The following is a 21,007-nucleotide window of genomic DNA, read 5'->3' on the forward strand; positions in this document are numbered from 1 at the left end:
GTCCCGCCAAATGACATTGTTTAGTTGACGGGACCCAGAGAAGGCCCACTCTGTGGGACCTAACTGGTCGCTGGGATTCGTGCAGCAGAAGGTGGTCCCGGAGATAATCTGGTCCGGTGTATTATTAATGATAATACATTTTGTTTATCACAGCTTGAACGAACAGTGATTCTTTTTTGAAATGATTGAAGCAGGAGATCCCAGAACAAAATGAATACACTTTTTCTGATACTATATTTTAAGAAGCTGTTGTTTTTTAAAAAATTATTATTATTATTATTATTATTATTATTATTATTATTATTATTATTATTATTAGGTTGGGAAAACTGGCTCTTATTTGCAGTTCCTGCGAATTCTCTTTCGAATGCTGATCAGATTGCTGGAGGTAGACGTGTATGATGAGGAAGATATTAATATCAGTGAGTACTAAGGGCCTCTGTTCTAAATTCTGAAGACAGTTCTCTTTAATATGTGTTAAGCTTATAGAATAATCCGAAAAGAGAAAACCAATTCTTGTAATATGAATTTGGCCTTGTGTTAGCACAAAAAAATGGAAGGAGTAATGACAAATCAGAAGTAGGAATATCAAATTATTCTTGACCAACATTTTCCTTGATACTTTCCCTGATGATAAAATATTATTTTTAGAAACATTATTCTAATTTCTCTAAAAGACTTTGTAGTTTTTATATACTTAACATTGTCGTTGTAATATTTACTGAAAATATTATAATCTGTTGAGGAATTTAGATAACACACAACTATGATTTGAGTATTAACTAGTTATTCATATTTGTTTTAGATCACATGGAAGAAAATGAAATTGCCCAGGCTGGCAGTGATCAGTGGCCTGACATTGAAGTTGTCAGGAAAATGAAATTTGATTTCAGTGTGCACGACCCCAAATATGTTCTTATGAGCCCAGTCTACACACAGCAACTGCAAAAAATAAAGCAAGGTGAGGGGACACTAAATTATAGTTTCTTCTTCCTATCTAGATTTTTAGAAATTTTATTGGAGTATTTTAACAAATATTTTTTTAGGATTTGTTAAGTTGCCTTTTTTCCTTTTATCCCCTTTGTCCACAGAACCTGATAGAGAAACCAAAATTGAAGAATCCAGAAAGCGTAATACTGTTTCTATGATGCTGACAAAGTACGCAGCTTACAATACGTTTCACCACTGTGAACAGTGCCACCAATATATGGACACAAATCCTTCAGCTCCGGTATGCAATGCTCCCATCTAGCAGGCATCATTTTTTAAAACCAGGGTCCCATTGAGGGAAAAAATAGATTCTCAGAGTGATGCTTTTATGAGAACAGAATGGAATACAGTGTTCCCTCGATTTTCGCGGGTTCGAACTTTGCGAATAGCCTATACCACGGTTTTTCAAAAAATATTAATAAAAAAATACTTCACAGGTTTTTTTCTATACCATGGTTTTTCCCACCCGCTGATGTCATATGTTATCACCAAACTAATAATTTTTGAAAATAAATAACAAAAAAAATAATTATTGTTAATAAATAATTATGTTTATAAATATCAGGATCACTAAGTGTCTTATTCAATGGTGAGTACCAGTAATAATGGTGAGTAAATGGTTGTTAAAGGAATGGGAAATGGTAATTTAGGGGTTTAAAGTCTTAAGGGATGGCTTGTGATACTGTCCATAGCCAAAAATGGTGTATTTACTTCCGCATCTCTACTTCGCGGAAATTCGACTTTCGCGGGTTGTCTCGGAACGCATCCCTTGCGAAAATCGAGGGAACACTGTAGTGGTTAAAGTATTGAAAGCATTTTACAATTTATAAGGAGTTTCTCTTCTCTTTTGGAAAAAGCTACTGCATGTTAAATATATGCCTGCAGATGCTTTGGCTTTTGATGAAAAGGGTTCTTTTAAAAAAGGCAGGAGTATGAACACAGCACTACTGATGACTTATTAACATAGTTGTGTCATTTTCTGGGATTGTACAGGTATCTACTTTACCCATATTATGCTGGAAACATTTATCTATACTGCAGATAAATGCTATATTCATATCCCCGTGTGTTATGAAATACAGTATCTCTTCTGAAAGCATTATATAGCTTTAGCCAATATTCCTTAGAATGCAACTATGGGAAACTTTTTACTAGCAATATGAAAACATCCTTATGTAAATTGTGATGCAAAATGAAGATGAGTCAAACAGCATGCACCATATGATCTCATTTATTGAAAATAGACTCTGTTTTGTTGGTACAGTGGTACCTCTATCTACAAATGCCTCTACTTACAAACTTTTGTAGATAAGAACCGGATATTCAAGATTTTTTTGCCTCTTCTCAAGAACCATTTTCCACTTACAAACCCGGGCCTCCGAAACTGTAACCGGAAAAGGCAGGGAGAAGCCTCTGTGGGGCCTCTCTAGGAATCTCCTGGGAGGAAACAGGGCCAGAAAAGGCAGGGAGAAGCCTCTGTGGGGCCTCTCTAGGAATCTCCTGGAGAAAACAGGGCCAGAAAAAGTGGGGAGAAGCCTCAATGGGGCCTCTCTAGGAATCTCCTGGGTGGAAACAGGACCGGAAAAGGCGGGGAGAAGCCTCCGTGGGGCCTCTCTATAGGAATCTCCTGTGGTTTCCCCAATTGCATGCGTTATTTGGTTTACATTGATTCCTATTGGAAAAATTGCTTCTTCTTACAAACTTTTCTACTTAAGAACCTGGTCACGGAACGAATTAAGTTCGTAGGTAGAGGTACCACTGTATTTTTGTAAGAGTAATCCAAATATGCTGCCCACATACAGTATATAACATTTGATAACATAGCCTCACAAACTAAAGCTAGTTAATATTGCCAGTTGGTCTCTTTAGTGTGTTGCAATATCTTTTTTTCCTCCCTTGTATGCAGATGTCTGATTCTACCCTACATGCCTTCACATTCTCATCCTCAATGTTAGGAGAAGAGATTCAGCTACATTTTATCATTCCTAAATCCAAAGAAAGCTATTTTGTGTTCAGCAAACAGGGCCGGCATTTGGAAAGCATGCGACTTCCTCTTGTGTCTGATAAGGTTAGTAGTGAACTGTGTTTTGACTGAAGTGGTGCGTTGAGTAGATACATGCAAGCATGGAGTTAAGTAAGGATCGATTTCCTTATAGATAGGTCCCAGGTTTGTGCGAGTTCAAAGAAAAGTTTCCAACCCCATCTCCTTGAGTACAGGCTCCCCACAGGTCTGTGCCTTGAGTCTCCTACTGTTCACCTTGATGCCCTACAAGTGCTGTGCCAAATCTTCTTCGAATCATAATGTGAACTATGCGGATGACATGGCAGTGGTGGGTCTAATCCGGGATGATAGTAAAGATGCTTATAGGGAAGAGGTGAAGGCTCTGATGGAACGGGGCAATAAAAATAACCTGGTTCTGAATGTTAATAAAACGAAGGAGATCATTGTGGATTTTAGAAAAACCCAACATAGTCATACTCCACTCAATATCAAGGATAGAGCTGTAGTAGTTGTCGGCAGTATTAAGTATCTGGGGGGCAGATAACTAACAATCTGAATTGGCCTGAACATTTTATTTATTTATTTATTATTTTTATTTATTTATTATTTTTATTTATTTTGTCCAATACACAATACATAGAAGAGAATAGACATGAGGTAATATATATAAAGAAAAATATAAAATAGAGGAGAAGATATATCTAAGGAAGAAAAAATATATGTGATATATGAGATAAAGGAAAGACAATTGGACAAGGGACGAAAGGCACACCAGTGCACATGTACGCCCCTTACTGACCTCTTAGGAACCTGGAGAGGTCAATTGTGGATAGTCTAAGGAAGAAATGTTGGGGGTTAGGGGTTGACACTATTGAGTGTGGTAATGAGTTCCACACTTTGACAACTCGATTGTTAAAGTCATATTTTTTTACAGTCAAGTTTGTAGCGGTTAATATTAAGTTTGAATCTGTTGCGTGTTCTTGTGTTGTTGCGGTTGAAGCTGAAGTAGTCATTGACAGGTAGGACATTGCAGCATATGATCTTGTGGGCAATACTTAAATCGTGTTTTAGGCGTAGTAGTTCTAAGCTTTCTAGACCCAGGATTGTTAGTCTATTTTCGTAGGGTATTCTGTTTCTAGTGGAGGAATGAAGAGCTCTTCTGGTGAAATATTTTTGGACTTTTTCAAGGGTGTTGATGTCTGAGATGTGGTATGGGTTCCAGACAGATGAGCTGTATTCTAGGATGGGTCTGGCAAAAGTTTTGTAGGCTCTTGTGAGTAGTGTGAGATTGCCGGAGCAGAAGCTACGTAGGATCAAGTTAACAACTCTAGAAGCCTTTTTGGTGATATTGTTGCAGTGGGCTTTAGCACTTAGGTCATGTCATCCTTAGTAAGTGTGCAAATCAGCACCTGTATTTCCTGTGTCAGATTACTGTCTGTTTCTGTTGCACCCCTCTGGGATGATTTTCTAAAGTATCTCTAGCAGGACTACCAGATTCTGTAACAGCTTTGTTCCCTTTGCCATCCATCTGGTAGACTTGCAACATTCATTTTTATCACCAGGTAAATGTATACAGCCAAACTAGGCTGTCTTCTTTCTTTGTGTCATATAATATACTGCTCAAAAAAATAAAGGGAACACTTAAACAACCCAATATAACTCCAAGTAAATCAAACTTCTGTGAAATCAAACTGTCCACTTAGGAAGCAACACTGGTTGACAATCAATTTTACATGTTGTCAGCACATTCAACTTTGTACAGAACAAAGTATGCAATGAGAATATTTCATTCATTCTGATCTAGGATGTGTTATTTGAGTGTTCCCTTTATTTTTTTGAGCAGTATATGTAGCAATATGGGTATATATATAATTTTTTATTTACTTCTTTTAAAAAATATTTATTGTATTTATTTCATCATGCTTACATTGTGTATATTGGAGGTGGCGTCCCTTTGAGAGCTGTATGCAACAAAATTTCATTTTAATTTATGCCAATTAGTGTATAGTACATTTAAAGTGACAATAAAGTTATTCTGTCTTAAGTTCTAAATCTATAAAATAATATATCTAAAAGGCTGATACTCAGTTCCAGAGTTTGAACTAGATCTCTATTTCATTACCTAAAATTAACTAATGGGTCATCTATTTTCCAGCCATATATAAGCAGCATCTTGTTGCTCAGAATTGAGGCCCATGTGTACGTCCGTTTCCATGTGTAAATTAAAAACCAAAGATGTATAGGGACTAAAAACTGCTGCGCAGGATTGTGAATTTATTTCACTGCTTTCAATGGGAAACAAGCAAGCATTGAGAATAGTTGCTGGGAGAAAAGCAGGAACTATAAAGCTCCCTTCCCCAACTAGTAGAGAAGTACAAAGGGGGCCTTGGAAAAGACATGCAGCAGTCATTCGGAAAACATAAATTTATCCCAGAAAAACAGAAGAGTGATAAAACTCAAGAAGCTTCATCGCTATTTAGTATAAGAGACTAAGAAAGAGAAATGCTATCAAACTTTCCATTTTCTGATTTATAATCTCTATCAGGGAAGTAGAGTTCTGGTATTCATAGTGACATTTGTTTCCTGACCTAACTTGAAGGGATGACAGTATTAGAGTTCATTGTTAAAAATTCTGCTTTCTGAAAAAATTGCCCATCCACTTTTAATCTAGATAGAGGATCACAGCCATTACTGATGAGATTTTACCATTTGGTGAGATTACATTTAGGGTGCACTGTGAGGGTTTTCTAGATTCAAGCTACTGATAAATTAGTAGGTATTTTAGATACTCAACTATCAGCTTTTCCTTTCCATCTCTCAGTTTTATAAACTGATCTCAGCCTATCCAGGCTTTCTTTTAGGAATAATGCCAACATACATGAATTATGTCATACAACTATACAGTAGTACCTCTAGATACGAGCTGCTCTACATGCGAGTATTTCCAGATACGAGCTAGGTGGGGAGAGATATTTCTGTTCTACTCCCGAGCTGAAATTCGGGATACAAGCCGAGCGTCCACTAGGTGGCGCAAGAATCCTTGCTTTTGGTTAGAATCCTTGCTTTTGGTTATCTCGGAGGGGGGAAAAGTTATTTGTTCCAGAATACGAGTTGCCTCGAGATACAAGCTCCCTTATGGAATGAATTATGCTCGTATCTAGGGGTACTACTGTATAACAATTTAAAATTATTCTTCACAATATTTATGGGGAAAAGAGAGAAGGCAATGAAAATTGAAGAATGTTTGGTGGGCAGAAATCTCCCAACATGATTTTTCCATATATCCCATAGTCCTGAAAGTAAGCAACATTACAATCATGGAAAATGAGCACATATATGAAACGTGTTGTATTTCCCTTGTCTTGTCATCTTGCAGAATTTGAATACCGTAAAGAGTCCTATTTTTACACCTTCGAGTGGACGTCATGAACATGGTCTCTTGAATTTTTATCATGCTATGGAAGGCATCAACCACCTCCATCTTCTTGTGGTCAAGGAATATGAAATGCCACTTTACCGCAAATATTGGCCCAACCATATCATGCTGGTTCTACCTGGCATGTTCAACAATGCAGGAGTTGGTGAGTAAGACAAGATAAGACTCAAGAAAACAGGGTGGGTTCCTACCGGTAGCGGTGGGCTGATGTAATTTTTTTTAAAAAAATAGTTTATTGAGTATTAAAAATTAGAAAACAAAAAAGGGGAAGGGAAGGGGGCAAAGGGAATGGGGTATACAATAAAGAAAGGTCTTATATTGTACATAGTTTGAAACATACATATCAAAAAGTCAAAACAACAATTATATATCTTTAAGTGTTGTAATACAGTATTTCCCAACCTTGGCAAGTTGAAGATATTTGGACTTCAGCTCCCAGAATTCCCCAGCCAGCGAATGCGAAGTCCAGATATCTTCAACTTGCCAAGGTTGGGAAACACTGCTGTAATACATATAGTATAAAGTAAATAAATAAAGTAATAGAAGCAGTAAAGGGAAGGGAAGAGGGAAAAGGTAGGTTAGGAAGAGGGAAAGGTTAGGAAGAGAAAAAAGGTAAAGAGGGGAAGAGGGGAAAAGATGTCTGCTACCTGGCAGACATTTTGGAGATATACGACTTTATAGTTTAATTATGTGGTAGGTGTATATGATAAAGGGTAGTAAATCAGATGCAAAACTATAGTAGTAGGTTTTGGTGTTTGTGTGGGGATGTAGAAGTTTATGTGATGCAAACTACAATTAAAGGGTTATGTTGTGAAAGGTCTATATTTACATTTCAGTTGTTTGTGATCGATATTTAATCTTATTCTATTGTTGTTGTTTATTTTTTGGTGGAACGTTAGAAGGCGAACTGAATTTCTTGTCTTTGGATGAGGTCATTTTAGTGTGATGGCTTCCATGCGTGCCACCATCTTTTTTGCGCACTTTTTGGCAATTTTTTCGGATTTGGGTGATTTCTCCTCATCCCCTGCTTCGAAGAAAAGCCCTCCAGCCTGCCCCCCCCCCACATTACTATCTAGGGAGCACCTCCCTTATTAAACCAAGTTGCAACGCCTTGGTCTCTTCAGCCTTGAAAGACGGCATTTAAGGAGTGACTTGATCAAAGTGTATAAAATCATGCATGGGATAGAAAAGGTGGATAGAGAAAAATTATTTTCTCTATCACACAATACTAGGACGAGGGGGTCACTCCCTAAAGCTCATAGGTAAGAAAGCAAGGACAAATCAAGGGAAATATTTCTTCACCCAGAGGGTCGTTTGTTTATGGAATTCACTTCCAGAAGAGGTCGTGACAGCTGTCAGCCTGGATAGCTTCAAGGCAAGATTAGACAGATTCATGGATGCCAAGTGTATCGGTGGTTATTGAAACGGATGTCCATGTGCCGCCTCTATGTTGTTTGAGTCAGGCAGGATTCCCTTGAGTATCATTTGTTGGGGGTCAAGGGAAAGGGAGGGTCTTGCCTTCTTTTTCTGCTCAAGAGCCCCAAGGACACTTGGTGGGCCACTGTGTGACACAGAATGCTGGACTCGATGGGCTTTGGCCTGAGCATGGCTCTTCTTATGTTCTTATGTTCTATGTTATCTACCTTTATTTTTTCATCCGAAGCACAGCTGAGCAGCTCCTCAGCTGTGCTTCTGGCTGCAACCTCCTTCTGAGCATGCGAGGAAGTAAAATCGCGCAATGGGATGTCGCGATTTGCACCGGCAGGAAACGATAATTGGAGCCCACCCCTGGTCTAGAATTTTGGTATTTCCCTTTTGTTTGCAGGACTGAAAGAAAAGAAAAATCCCTAAGGACAAAAATATTTCAGTCTAATTAACAGTAAACTTTTAAATAGCAATGATTTCCATACTGTGTAGCATCTTTAAGAATAAGCTTGCCTATTTCTGTTATTAAATCCAGGTACGTTTTATTACTTTTTAAAAAGCAATTTATTTTTCTAAAAACATTATAGATGCACAATTAACAAAACTATCTTTAAACTTAAAAAAAAACCTTAAAACAATCCCTTTTAATAATTTAAACAACACAATCAAAAGACGAAGGGAGATAGATGCAGATGGTAGATGCAAGCATTTTGTATTGACTCATCAGTACCTACATTACAATAACACAGTTCAAATTAGCCCCACAGGAGGTACAGATTGACATAAAGCCATTTCTGCACACACAAGGTGGTTTGCCATTGATTGCTTTCCTGCATACATTATATCCTTAATTAATGATCTTGCAAGATCTTATATTTGAGGCTAATTTTAACCATGTTATTGTAATGTAGGTACTGCTGAATCAGTACAAAATGCTTGCATCTACCTCAGTTTGTCTTTTGGCTGTATTGTTTAGATTAAAAAAAAACCTGGAAAAAATAGAGAAACAAACTAAAATCTCAAACTAAGAAAAAACCCTACTTTCTATCTTAAACTTGCTGAGATTGAGAATTCAATTCAATTCAATTCAATTTATTAGATTTGTATGCCGCCCCTCACCAAAGACTCGGGGCGGCTCACAACAATAATAAAAACAATATTCCAGTGAAAACAAATCTAATATTAAAAAGCACATAAAACCCTATTATATTTTAAAAAGCAAAGAACATATACATACCCAAACATAAATATATAAAAAAAGCCTGGGGGAAAGGTGTCTCAACTCCCAATGCCTGGCGGTAATTTATGAAAGACAAGAAGTGTGGGGGCAGTTCTAATCTCCGGGGGGGGAGTTGTTTCCAGAGGGCCGGGGCTGCCACAGAGAAGGCTCTTCCCTTGGAGCCCATCAAACGACATAGTTTGGTTGACGGGACCTGGAGAAGGCCAACTCTGTGGGACCTTATCGGTCGCTGGGATTCGTGTGGTAGCAGGCGGTTCCGGAGGTACTTTGGTCCAATGCCAAGCAGGGCTTTAAAGGTCATAACCAACACTTTGAATTGTGACAGGAAACTGATCGGCAGCCAACACTGATCTACCTTTAATTTAGAATCTGTTCCTCTTCGTGCATGCCTGTTTTTTGCCACTCAAAAAAATTAGAAAAATCAGTCTCCCTGTTACCTATTTTCAGGTGCTGCAAGATTCCTCATTAAAGAGCTTTCTTACCATAACCTGGAACTGGAAAGAAATCGTTTGGAGGAACTGGGAGTTAAACGTCAGTGTGTTTGGCCATTTATTGTTGTAATGGATGATTCTTGTGTCTTATGGAACAGTCATGTTGTCCAAGAACAATCTAGGTAAGTTTTTCAAAGCTGATGTGGCACTAATGACTAGGAGCAGTGTCAGTCCTAATGTGGTATCCACTGGCTCAAGGCAAGAAAGGGCAAGTCTGCTGTGATGATATTTCATAACATGAAAAAGATATTCTTTTCAGCATCTAAAATGGGATAGTTTATGACAGTGTTTCCCAACCTTGGCCGCTTGAAGATATTTGGATATGTGGCCAAGGTTGGGAAACACTGGTTTATGACACAGGATAGGATTAGTAAACAGGAATCTTTGCTTTATTAGGAAACCTCCATCATATAAATATTGCACTAAAGAAACTAAAATGCTTGAAACTGATCGATACCGTAGCTGTATCTACTGTTTGACAGTTTTTTAAAAAAATAAAGGGCAATATGTTAAGGATAATCTCAAGTGTATTCAGCAGTTTATCTATCTGATTTTAAAGCCATTATTCAATATTACAATGCAGTTGTGTTTGTCTGTGAATGAATTTGATCTAATAGAATTGAAAATATGAATTGGAAGTAATTGCAAGTAATTTATTTTGTTTTCCTTTTCCAGCAAGTAGTGGGTATAAGAGACTTTTGTTCTTCCAAAATGGGAAAGGTTGGAATGATGCATTGAGGACATGATAACTTTTTGCATTGATCAGATATAAAACATGGATTAGCTTGTCTATTTTCTACATGCTAAAATCTTCAGGAGTCAAGATAATTGCATAATCTGCTGGAAAAAAATTGATAGATATTGGGAAGTGAAAATGGTGCTATGTGGAAGTCTCCTAAGCTATAGCAATAGCACCTAGATTTATATACCACTTCACGGTGCTTTACAGCCCTCTCTAAGTGGTTTACAGAATCAGTCTTTTGCCCCCAACAATCTTGGAAGGAGATGGATGGCTGAGTCAACCTTGAGCCTGATTAGATTCAATCTGCCAAACTGCTGGCAGAAGTAGTCTGCAGTATTGCACTAACCAGTATTGGGTTCCAATTGGTACAGGCAGTAATGGAGAGCCAAAACTTTTACTGCCACTGTGGGTGTGGCTTATTTTTTGGGTGTGGCTTAATGCTCATGTGACTGGCTAGGAGTGGCTTTCCAGCCATGTGGCCAGGTGGGAGTGGCTTGAACGACATCATCATTCAAGTGAACTGTTAAGTCCTCCACTTACAACCTCACCAGTGTCACTCGCTGGGGTGACAATTTGCTTCACATTTCCCATGCTCTCCTTCCTGGGTCGTCCCCTGCCTCAGGCTAGGTAGCTAGGCAAACAGGTGCCAATCAGCTGTTGAGAAAAGATGGGGGAAGAAAAGGACCCCCCACAACTCCTGCTGGCGCTGGTCTCCCTGCTGCTTTCTGAGAAGGAGGAGGAGGATGGGAAGGGTGGATTTAAAAATATCGGAGAGTCGAGGGAGAGTCACAAGGTTATTATTGCTGCACGATGCCTTTTCATCTCAGCTGCGGGCAGAGAGCTTCACAAGGGGAAAAAGACCACAGCCCAGACTGCTTTGGCATGGCTTGGCTCTCCTTTTTCCCCCTGCTGCTGCTCCTCGCTTTTTTCCTCTTTCCTGGCCTTGGGAGGCGGCCACGTGAGGCTGGAAGGGAGCCGGGCAGGAGAGAGGGAAGCTCGTCTGAGACCAGGAAGGAGGAAAGAGGAAAAAAGCGAGGAGCGCACAACAGCAGCAGCGGTAGCAGGGAAAAATAGGAGAGCCAAGCGGAGACCTGTAATTCAGGAAGTGACTGCCACTGGTCAACTGGAGCTGCGCATTCAGCTTGATTTCCGCCGGTGGAACTGCATTCCACCCCATCCTGCCTGCTGCCCATCCCTGGGGACAGGCCACTCTATAGCTCCAGTAGGGAAAATGGAGCTGTGTGTGCAGCTTCAGCTGAATGGCAGGCATGCACGCACGTCCATGTGAGATTTGGCTTCTGCGCATAATAGACAGCAAAATCTCATGTGCAGAGATTTTGCCATTTTTTTTGCATGCACAGAAGCAAAGAAATTGCCAACAATCGGCAAAATTTCATGTGCACGAGCATTCTCACGCAAGATTTCATTTTACGTGCTTGCCAAGAAGCTAAATCTTACACGAGTGTGCGTGTGCCCATCAGTCACCGGAATCTGCATGCACAACCATACTGGTAAGGCCGGCGACAAGGAACCCTTGCCTGACTCTAACCACTGCTCAGTGCAGTGGTTAGAGTGCATCCTGGACTAGTATCTTCATAAAAATAGCCACTTCCTGATTAGCTTAAAAGACTAAAAGACTGTAGAATGTCAGCTTAAATCTGGTTCATAGTGATCCAAAGAGAATGTTGCATTCGTTGTGACATTTTCAATGTTTTTTCCTAAGCACATTATCTTCATGTATGTGTTGAACATATCACTGTGTTTTAATCTACTCATGGTTTTTTGGCTTTCAGTAGTCAGTGTACGGATCAGGGAACAACCAGTAAAAACGTATCTCTAAAGACTGTTCTACAACATATTGAAGCCACACCCAAAATTGTTCATTACGCAATATTGGGCATCCAGAAATGGAACAGCAAGTTGAATTCTAGAGCACCCAAAGTCCCTTTTTCAAGATGCCACATACATGATTTTCTACTGCTCAACATAGACCTGACCCAAAATGTGCAATATGATCTGAACAGGTGGGTGAAAATGCATGCAAGTCAAATATGGTGCCAGATTGGATGTCTTCATATGTTTTCCCTCCTTGTCCTTGCTTTCATTTGCTCTCCTGAAAAAGGTCAATGAGAAAAGTTCCTACGTGCCATTTTTCTTTAATAGTTATTTGGAACATGGTAAAGTAGGAGGTAGAAGTCTGCTGGAAAGAGCATTGGACGATGAAGGGCAGAAGGTTTGCCTCCGTTCCTCTTGAGCACTTTGTAGAGAACTCAGGTGCAAGAACATCTTATTTTACCTGTGAGATGATGATCATCATTTCATTTCATCAGATTAAATTATCGATTGATTGATAGATTGATTGATTGATTTGATTTGTATACCGCCCCTCTCTGAGGACTCAGGTCGGCTCACAACATATCAAAACAATATTTTATTTGTTTGTTTGTTTGTTTGTTTGTTTGTTGGTTGGTTGGTTGGTTGATTGATCGATTGATTGGATTTGTATGCCGCCCCTCTCCGAAGACTCGGGGCAGCTAACAACAGTAATAAAACAATGTACAATAATAATCCAATAAATACTAAAAATGATTTAAAAACCCATTAATATAAAAAAACCAAACATACATACAGACATACCACACATGAAATTGTAAAGGCCCAGGGGAAAGAGCATCTCAATTCCCCCATGCCTGGCGGCAGAGGTGGGTTTTAAGGAGCTTACGAAAGGCAAGGAGGGTGGAGGCAATTCTAATCTCTGGGGGGAGTTGGTTCCAGAGGGCCAGGGCCGCCACAGGGTCCCACCAAGCGGCATTGTTTAGTTGACGAGACCCGGAGAAGGCCCACTCTGTGGGACCTAACTGGTTGCTGGGATTCGTGCAGCAGAAGGCAGTCCCTGAGATAATCTGGTCCGGTGCCATGAAGGGCTTTATAGGTCATAACCAACACTTTGAATTGTGACCGGAACAAATGCAGACTGCAGAGTGTTGGTGTAACATGGGCATATTTGGGAAAGCCCATGATTGCTCTCGCAGCTGCATTCTGCACGATCTGAAGTTTCCGAACACAATATACATATCTAAAAAATCCAATTAATATAGCTAAAAAACTTTAAAAGCTCTAATAACATTTAAAATCATTCATTCCCATTTACACAGTGAGACATACTACACTCATCGGCCAGGGGGCTAGGGTCTAATGGCCCCAAGCCTGGCGCCACAGATAGATCTTTAAACTTTTACGAAAGACAAGGAGGGGGGGGACTGTGTGAATCTCTGGGGGGAGCTGATTCCACAGGGCTGGGCCCCCCACAGAGAAAGCTCTTCCCCTAGGTCCCGCCAAACGACATTGTCTAGTTGATGGGACCTGGAGAAGGCTGACTGTGTGGGACCTAACCGGTCGCTGGCACTCATGCGGGAGAAGGTGGGCCCGGAGGTAATCTGGTAAATTAATACTAGTAAGGGGTGCAGGGAGGAGGAGAAGGAAATATATTTTTCTGTCTGCTGCTAATTGATACCTTCCCTCTTTGCCAGCTGGGACATTGTATGAGACAGAATTCAAGCATCGGAGAAAATTGTCTTTTAGCCAAACACTTTCATCCATGAATATTAGATATGCCCATGTTTCGTCAACACTCCGTGGCCTGCATTGTTTGCTGATTAGTTTCCGGACACAATTCAAAGTGTTGGTGATGACCTACAAAGCCCTACATGGCATCGGACCAGAATACTTATGGGACCGTCTTCTGCCGCATAAATCCCAGCGGCCAATTAAGTCCCACAGAGTTGGCCTTCTCCAGGTCCCGTCGACCAGGCAATGTCACCTGGCAGGGCCTAGGGGAAGAGCTTTCTCTGGTGGTCCCGGCCCTCTGGAATAAGCTCCCTTTGGAGATTCAAACTGGCCCCACCCTCCTTGCCTTCCGTAAGAGCCTTAAGACCTATCTATGTTGCCAGGCATGGGATAACTAGTGTATCCCCCCCTCTGACCATTGAAAGTTATGTGTGGTTATGATTGTGTAGTATTGATTGTTTTTAAGATAATGGGTTTTATTTACAGTTTTTAATTATTAGATTTGTATCTGTATTGTTCCATTGTTGTTGTGAGCTTCTCCGAGTCTTCGGAGAGGGGCGGCATACAAGTCTAATAAATTATTATTATTATTATTATTATTATTATTATTTATTATTATTATTTTCATTCATTTTCTAATTTGAAACTCATTTTGAAACTCATTTGAAACTCATTTCAGAATTGGGACCAAGGAAATTTACTTGTCTTCCCGGGGGCTATCTGGTAGGAAGAAGTAACTTTGGGCTAGCAATATTTTAAGTGTTTTATTTGGGAGGCAATGTAAGTGAAACCTCTAAGCAAATGACTGTGTCTTAATGTGTAAATTACATGGAGCATTAACTGTAAAATATTTGTACATATACAGCCTTTTCTTGTGATTTTATATTGTAAAATTCTAATCTAGAAGTCCTAATTAGCTTTTTAAGCCTATGATTTCCATCTAAGATTTCAGCTCTATCAAGACGCGATGAGCGTATGAAATATCAAAGAGAAATTCTAGGAACTGTAGCATCAACTTATTTGGAAAGCCTCAGATTATATAACCATATGTAAATCTATGTTCATTTGCTTAGGTATTTCTGTGAAGATGTAGATTTTAATCTGAGAACAAACAGCAGTGGCTTGCTTATCTGTTGTTTCAACAACTTCAGTCTTATGAAAAAATATATCCAGGTTGGCAGTCAGAAAGATTTTGAGATTAAACCGAAAATCATGGTGAGTAGAAAAAAGTTCTTATCGTATAACCCTCTCTTCTCCCCACTTCCATTTCTTTATGAAGTCATAGACATAGGGCAGGTTTCTGAGGGACAAATCATTGATCTGTCTAGGCCAGGGCTGGCAGTCCTGTTGTGACCCAGCTCCAGGGACGGACTGCCATTACCGCTGCTATAAGCTTTAATATTTTAATTGAGTGGATTATTTATGATTTGTACTATTTGTTGTGAGCCGCCCCGAGTCTTCGGAGAGGGGCGGCATACAAATCCAAATAATAAATAAAATAAATAAATACTGGTGCGTTGCATGCATAACTTTGGTTCTCTTGCGTGCGTGTGCGCTATTCGTGTGCGGCCCAGAGTGTTTTTGCTTCCGCGCATGCACAGGAAGCAAAAACATCTTGATATCTTGCGAGGGGATTATTATGATTATGATGATGATGATGATGATGATTATTATTATTATTATTATTATTATTACTCATTAGATTTGTATGCCGCCCCTCTCCGAAGACTCGGGGTGGCTAACAACAATATAAAAAGACAATGTAAACAAATCTAATATTAAAAACAATCTAAAAAAACCCAATTTAACGAACCACTCATACATACAAGCATACCATGTATAAATTCTATAAGCCTAGGGGAAGGGAAATTTCAATTCCCCCATGCCTGACGACAGAGGTGGGTTTTAAGGAGCTTGCGAAAGGCAAGGAGGGTGGGGGCAACTCTGATATCTGGGGGGAGCTGGTTCCAGAGGGTCAGGGCCACCACAGAGAAGGCTCTTCCCCTGGGTCCCGCCAAACGACATTGCTTAGTCGACGGGACCCGGAGAAGGCCAACTCTGTGGGACCTAACCGGTCGCTGGGATTCGTGTGGCAGAAGTCGGTCCCGGATGCAAGCACATGTGAAATTTCGACAAATGTTTTGCTTCCGCGCATGCACGGAAGCAAAAAATTTGCCGAAATCTCACTCACGCCCCCTCACGAGATTTTGCTTCTGCACATGCACACAAAGCAAAAATATGAAAAATTGAAGAAAAAAAGATGGCAATGCCCATAGGACAGGCATTGTAGCAGCTGCACGCAAATTGTGCAGTCTGGTGCTCGCTGCCGGGGCGCCATCCCCTACCGTACCGGTAGCAACTCACTACTGCCCAGCTCCTCAAACATGACAAACCCTCAGAGATTCCTTTAACTAAGCGTGCTGGCAACCCTGGCAAAAAGTGCCTTTCTCACCTCAGGCCAACAAGTCCATCCACCTGGAAGATGAATAATTGTCTGCCACATTGATTCGTCTCTGCTCGCCTCCTTTTATCCGCAGAGCTAGGGTGGGGCTTCACTAGCGGTAGGGGCACTTCCTTCCCAAGGATCCGCCCTGTTTGGCAACTCTGGCTCTGTGCTCTTGGCCTTCAATTTCTTTCTTGATGATCATCCAGCTGTTCAAATTGGCTGATCAATGGATCAGTAAACAAATAAACATATTTGATAGATACTTTTCCTTCTGCAGCTGCCAAATGTGCTGCTTGCTTCCTGACTGGTTTCAGTGAATGCTTCCAGCAAGTTAGATAGTTTAGTTAGTTAGTTAGTTAGTTAGTTAGTTAGTTAGTTAGTTAGTTAGTTAGTTAGTTTATTTGTTTATTTGTTTATTCATTCATTCATTCATTCGATTTTTATGCCGCCCTTCTCCTTAGACTCAGGGCGGCTTACAACATGTTAGCAATAGCACTTTTTAACAGAGCCAGCATATTGCCCTTACAATTCAGGTCATTTTACCCACCTCAAAAGGATGGAAGGTTGAGTCAACCTTGAGCCGGTGATGAGATTTGAACAGCTGACCTACAGATCTACAGTCAGCTTCAGTGGCCTGCAGTACAGCACTCTACCTGCTGCGCCACCCCGGCTCTATCTAGTTGTAGCGTAGTGCAGGATCAGGCCTAGAATAAAGGCTGCTTTAAAAAATAATAATGACAATATCACCTAAAAACCCTCCCTTCGTGGTTATAAACCATTTTGAATTTGAAATAGTTTTGAGTTCAAAAGAGGTTGCTGCAATATATAGCTGTGATTATTTCAGAAATTTTTCATGCTTGACAAGGCCTTTGATTTTGACACAAATGTTTTATGTTCATACCTAAGTATGTTAGGAACAATTTACTGTAAATGTGAAAGGTGGAAATGCTTCAGATATGAAATGCTTTGAACACTCCTCCTAAAACTCTTCCTAAAGGGAATTGTTTGTTTCCTTATCATTACACAATGACTTAACATCATTACACAGTCCCTGTATAAATATGAACGTTTGTTATAGGAATATTTTAATTCTTTCTTAATGGTTTCCCCCTTGTTTGTTTGTTTGCTTTTTGGTTATTTCCCAACTTTATTATTTTTACAAATAACATGGCAGACTTAACCTAATACTCTTTCCTTTTATTTTCCTCATAACCACCTTGTGAGGCAGACGGGGGCTGGGAGAGAATGATTGGTTCAGTCACCCAGTCAGCTTTCATGCCTAAGGTGGAACTTTAAGTCATTGCCTTCCGGTTTGTAGCCTGGTACCTTCATCGTTAGACCAAATTGGCTCTCTTCCTGTATAGGAAGTGCTGTCTGTCCAGCATCATTGATTTGTGTTGAAACTGTTGCTGGATGGCACTTCCAGATTTATTTATCTATCTTCTATCATCTATCTGTCTGTCTGTCTGTGTCTCTCTCTATCTACCTGCCTGCCTGCCTGCCTACCTATTATTCATCCATCCATCCATTCATCCATCCATCCACCTACCTACCTACCTACCTACCTATAATCTATCTATCTATCACCCATCCATCCATGTCTGTCTACCTACCTACCTACCTACCTAGCTCTCTCTCTCTCCTCTCTCTCTCTCTATCCATCCATCCATCTATCTACCTACCTATCTACCTATCATCCATCCATCTATCTCTATGTCTGTCTGTCTGCATCTGTCTCTCTCTCTCTCTCTCTATCCATCCATCCATCCCTATGTCTGTCTGTCTGTCTGTCTGTCTACCATCCATCCATCCATCCATCCGTACGCCTGTCTGTCTATCTGTCACCTCTCTCTCTTTCTCTCTCCCTCCCCAGTCATCTACCTATCTGTCATACACAACCACTACCACAAGAGAAGATCTAGAGAGGGATAGTGTGCCAAGACCTGTTCAAGTTTAGCTCCATTTTTCCCCACTCCGTCCAACATTTTAAACTGATAATTAAATGCTAATTGTACCCTGAACTGCCTAAATATTCTCAGTATATTTCATGTGGATGCATTGTTTTCCTGTCTAGGTCTCTGAAAGTTTGACTCCACTAATACCTCTTCAGTATGTTTGTGCTCCAGACAGCGAGCACACCCTCTTGGCAGCTCCAGCTCAATTCCTTTTAGAGAAGTTCCTTCAATATGCCACTTACAAGCTTTTCCCAAAGGCCATCTACAACTTTAAAAACCCTGTCTTAGCTGTTGATTGCTATTTGAATATTGGGCCTCAGGTATGTGTTCAGAAACTTTGTATTTTACAGCTCAGTAGAAATAAAGTCTTTTCTTAGAAAGGAATGAATGTGGCAAGTCTTAAGATGTTTATCTTTTATTGGTCAAGCTAAAGCACTGATATTACTCTTTATAATTGCTTTATCAATATTTTGGGTGTTGAGAACCATTCACCTTTTAAAAATGTTTGGATAGACAATCTAATTCAGCATATTGTAGATACTTCCCATCTCTTTTTAACCGTTTAAACAACTTTTGCCCTAATTTTCTTAAACTCACTTTGTCTATTTTGGAAACAGTTGTGATTTATTACAAGGATAATCTACATTCTAAACACAAATTTGTTTGGAATTTACCCTGGATTGTTAAAGCTAATTTGATAAGATATTTATGTTCATGTTGAGATAAGAACATTTGAAGGAAAGAAGACTTAAATGTATGTATCTGTTCCCGTTTCTTGTATAGGTAGCTCTTTGCTATGTAAGTTCACGGCCACATTCAGTTAATGTAAACTGCGAAGGGGTGTTTTTCAGTGGTCTTCTTCTCTACCTTTGTGACTCCTTCGTTGGACCGGACTTTCTCAAAAGGTTCAAATTCCTAAAAGGTAATGTGATTTCCGTATAGAACTGGATGGCTGTTCCCTAACAAGGATAGACTGAACAGACAGTGCCATTATATGCGGTGCGATGTAACAACCCTTATTTGACAAAGTTTATTAATAAAGGTGATAGGCCTGTGATGATGAACCTATGGCATGCATGCCAGAGGTGGCACACAACATCCCTTCTGGGTGATGGAGCTGTCGCCCCAGCTCGGCTCCCCCAATGCCTGCACGTGTGCTTTCAGCCGTCCTTCGGGTCTATGCCATGCACGCATGGGGGTGGGGCGCATGCAGGGGGCGGGGCATATGCACACCTTGGGGAATGGGGCGCATGCAGAAGCTGTGTGCAGGCATTGGGAGATGGGGCACATGTGGGGACTGCAAGCCCATGGACAGGGCGACAGGGGGCATGAGGGGGTAGGAGATATGCAGGGGACCATGCACGCATTGCATTTGAGGGGGTTCTTCCGTGCATGCACGCATTCACACATGCATGCCCGTGGTTCGGGCACTCAGTCCAGAAAAGGTTAACCATCACGGTGATAGGCTGTCGGTTGGCTCCATTTTTTTTCAGTGAATGATAAAAGGTGAGGTCAAACTTTTAATTCCATGTAAAAGATTAGTTGTGCAGAGATTCTACCTTGCATTTTGTATTTTTGTATAATTGTATGATTGCTTATTACATTAGGGTTTTTAGTTGTATTTTAAATTATTAGACTTGTGCTACCTGCTTATGTTTGTATCTATTCTGTGAGCTGCCCCGAGTCTTCGGAGAGGGGCGGCATACAAATCTAATTACTACTACTACTACTACTGCTACTACTACTAACTACTACTACTACTACTACTACTAATAATAATAATAATAATAATAATAACAACAACTTTGGTATATTTTAACATATTATACATTGTTTTCATCCAGATTCCAAAAATAAGCATATAATAAAAAAACCTAATGCTATAGATTTAATAAAATCTGTAACGTATTAATATATCTCTATTTATATGGTTTTTTAGGTCGGAAAATTAGGCAAGTACTTTGTATACTTTGAAATTTATGTGATGATCTGAGTCATAATTTGAAGACATTTATACCGACATATAGTACTTTACAGTCTTTCTGGACAATTTATGTCAGCATATTGCCCACAACAATTTGGCTCCTCATTTTAATCATCTTGGAAATATGAGTCAATCTTGACCCGGCCAGGATCAAATTCCTGCATTCTGTAATGGTCAGATGGTCAGTACCGCATTAATGTCAAATGCTGCATTCTGACCATGGCGCCACCAGGGCTCTTGTTGTTATTCTTTACTGTTGTTTTTTTTAATTCTTTACTGGTGGGATTTTTTTTTTTTTTTTTTGCTATTATTCTTTCCTGTAATTTTTTTATTTTTAAGATTTGTTTATCGTCTGGGATTGCTCTCTATTACTTGGAAACAATAATGTTTCCAAGCAATCGCAGGAGATAAATGTTGCTGAAGTTAATTTATTAATTTATTAATTCATTAATTAATTAATTCATTCATTCATTAATTTATTAATTAGATTTCTATGCCGTCCTTCTCCTGATACTCAGGACGGCTCACAACAGAACAAAAGATAAATGTGCAAGAAATCTAACGGTTTTAAAACCATCAATCCTAAAAAAACATATAAAGATCTAAACAAATCCTATTCTAAAAACCCAATATATTTAGAAAGCAATCATCCGCATTCAACCAAACATACATAATAGGGTCAGTCATGGGCCGGGATAGATGTTAAAATTCAGTGTCCCCAGGCCTGTT

General features: G+C 39.8%; 1 protein-coding gene across 9 annotated transcripts in view; it reads left to right on the forward strand.

The window, feature by feature from the left end:
* The window catches only part of GREB1L (GREB1 like retinoic acid receptor coactivator), a 211,239-nt gene that overhangs the window by 184,456 nt on the left and 5,776 nt on the right, over positions 1-21,007 (forward strand). For 6 of the 9 annotated variants that reach the window (XM_070747610.1, XM_070747613.1, XM_070747606.1 and 3 more), the window contains 10 exons: positions 320-422; positions 806-961; positions 1,092-1,231; positions 2,897-3,058; positions 6,369-6,573; positions 9,541-9,706; positions 12,120-12,350; positions 14,967-15,108; positions 18,414-18,614; positions 19,078-19,216. In XM_070747610.1, the coding sequence (XP_070603711.1) occupies positions 320-422; positions 806-961; positions 1,092-1,231; positions 2,897-3,058; positions 6,369-6,573; positions 9,541-9,706; positions 12,120-12,350; positions 14,967-15,108; positions 18,414-18,614; positions 19,078-19,216 (1,645 nt within the window). The remainder of the gene's footprint in view (positions 1-319; positions 423-805; positions 962-1,091; positions 1,232-2,896; positions 3,059-6,368; positions 6,574-9,540; positions 9,707-12,119; positions 12,351-14,966; positions 15,109-18,413; positions 18,615-19,077; positions 19,217-21,007) is intronic. The other 3 variants (XM_070747615.1, XM_070747608.1, XM_070747611.1) reach the window with 1 other exon arrangement.

This window comes from Erythrolamprus reginae, chromosome 3 (genome assembly GCF_031021105.1).
Source record: "Erythrolamprus reginae isolate rEryReg1 chromosome 3, rEryReg1.hap1, whole genome shotgun sequence".
Classification (NCBI taxonomy): Eukaryota; Metazoa; Chordata; class Lepidosauria; order Squamata; family Dipsadidae; genus Erythrolamprus; species Erythrolamprus reginae.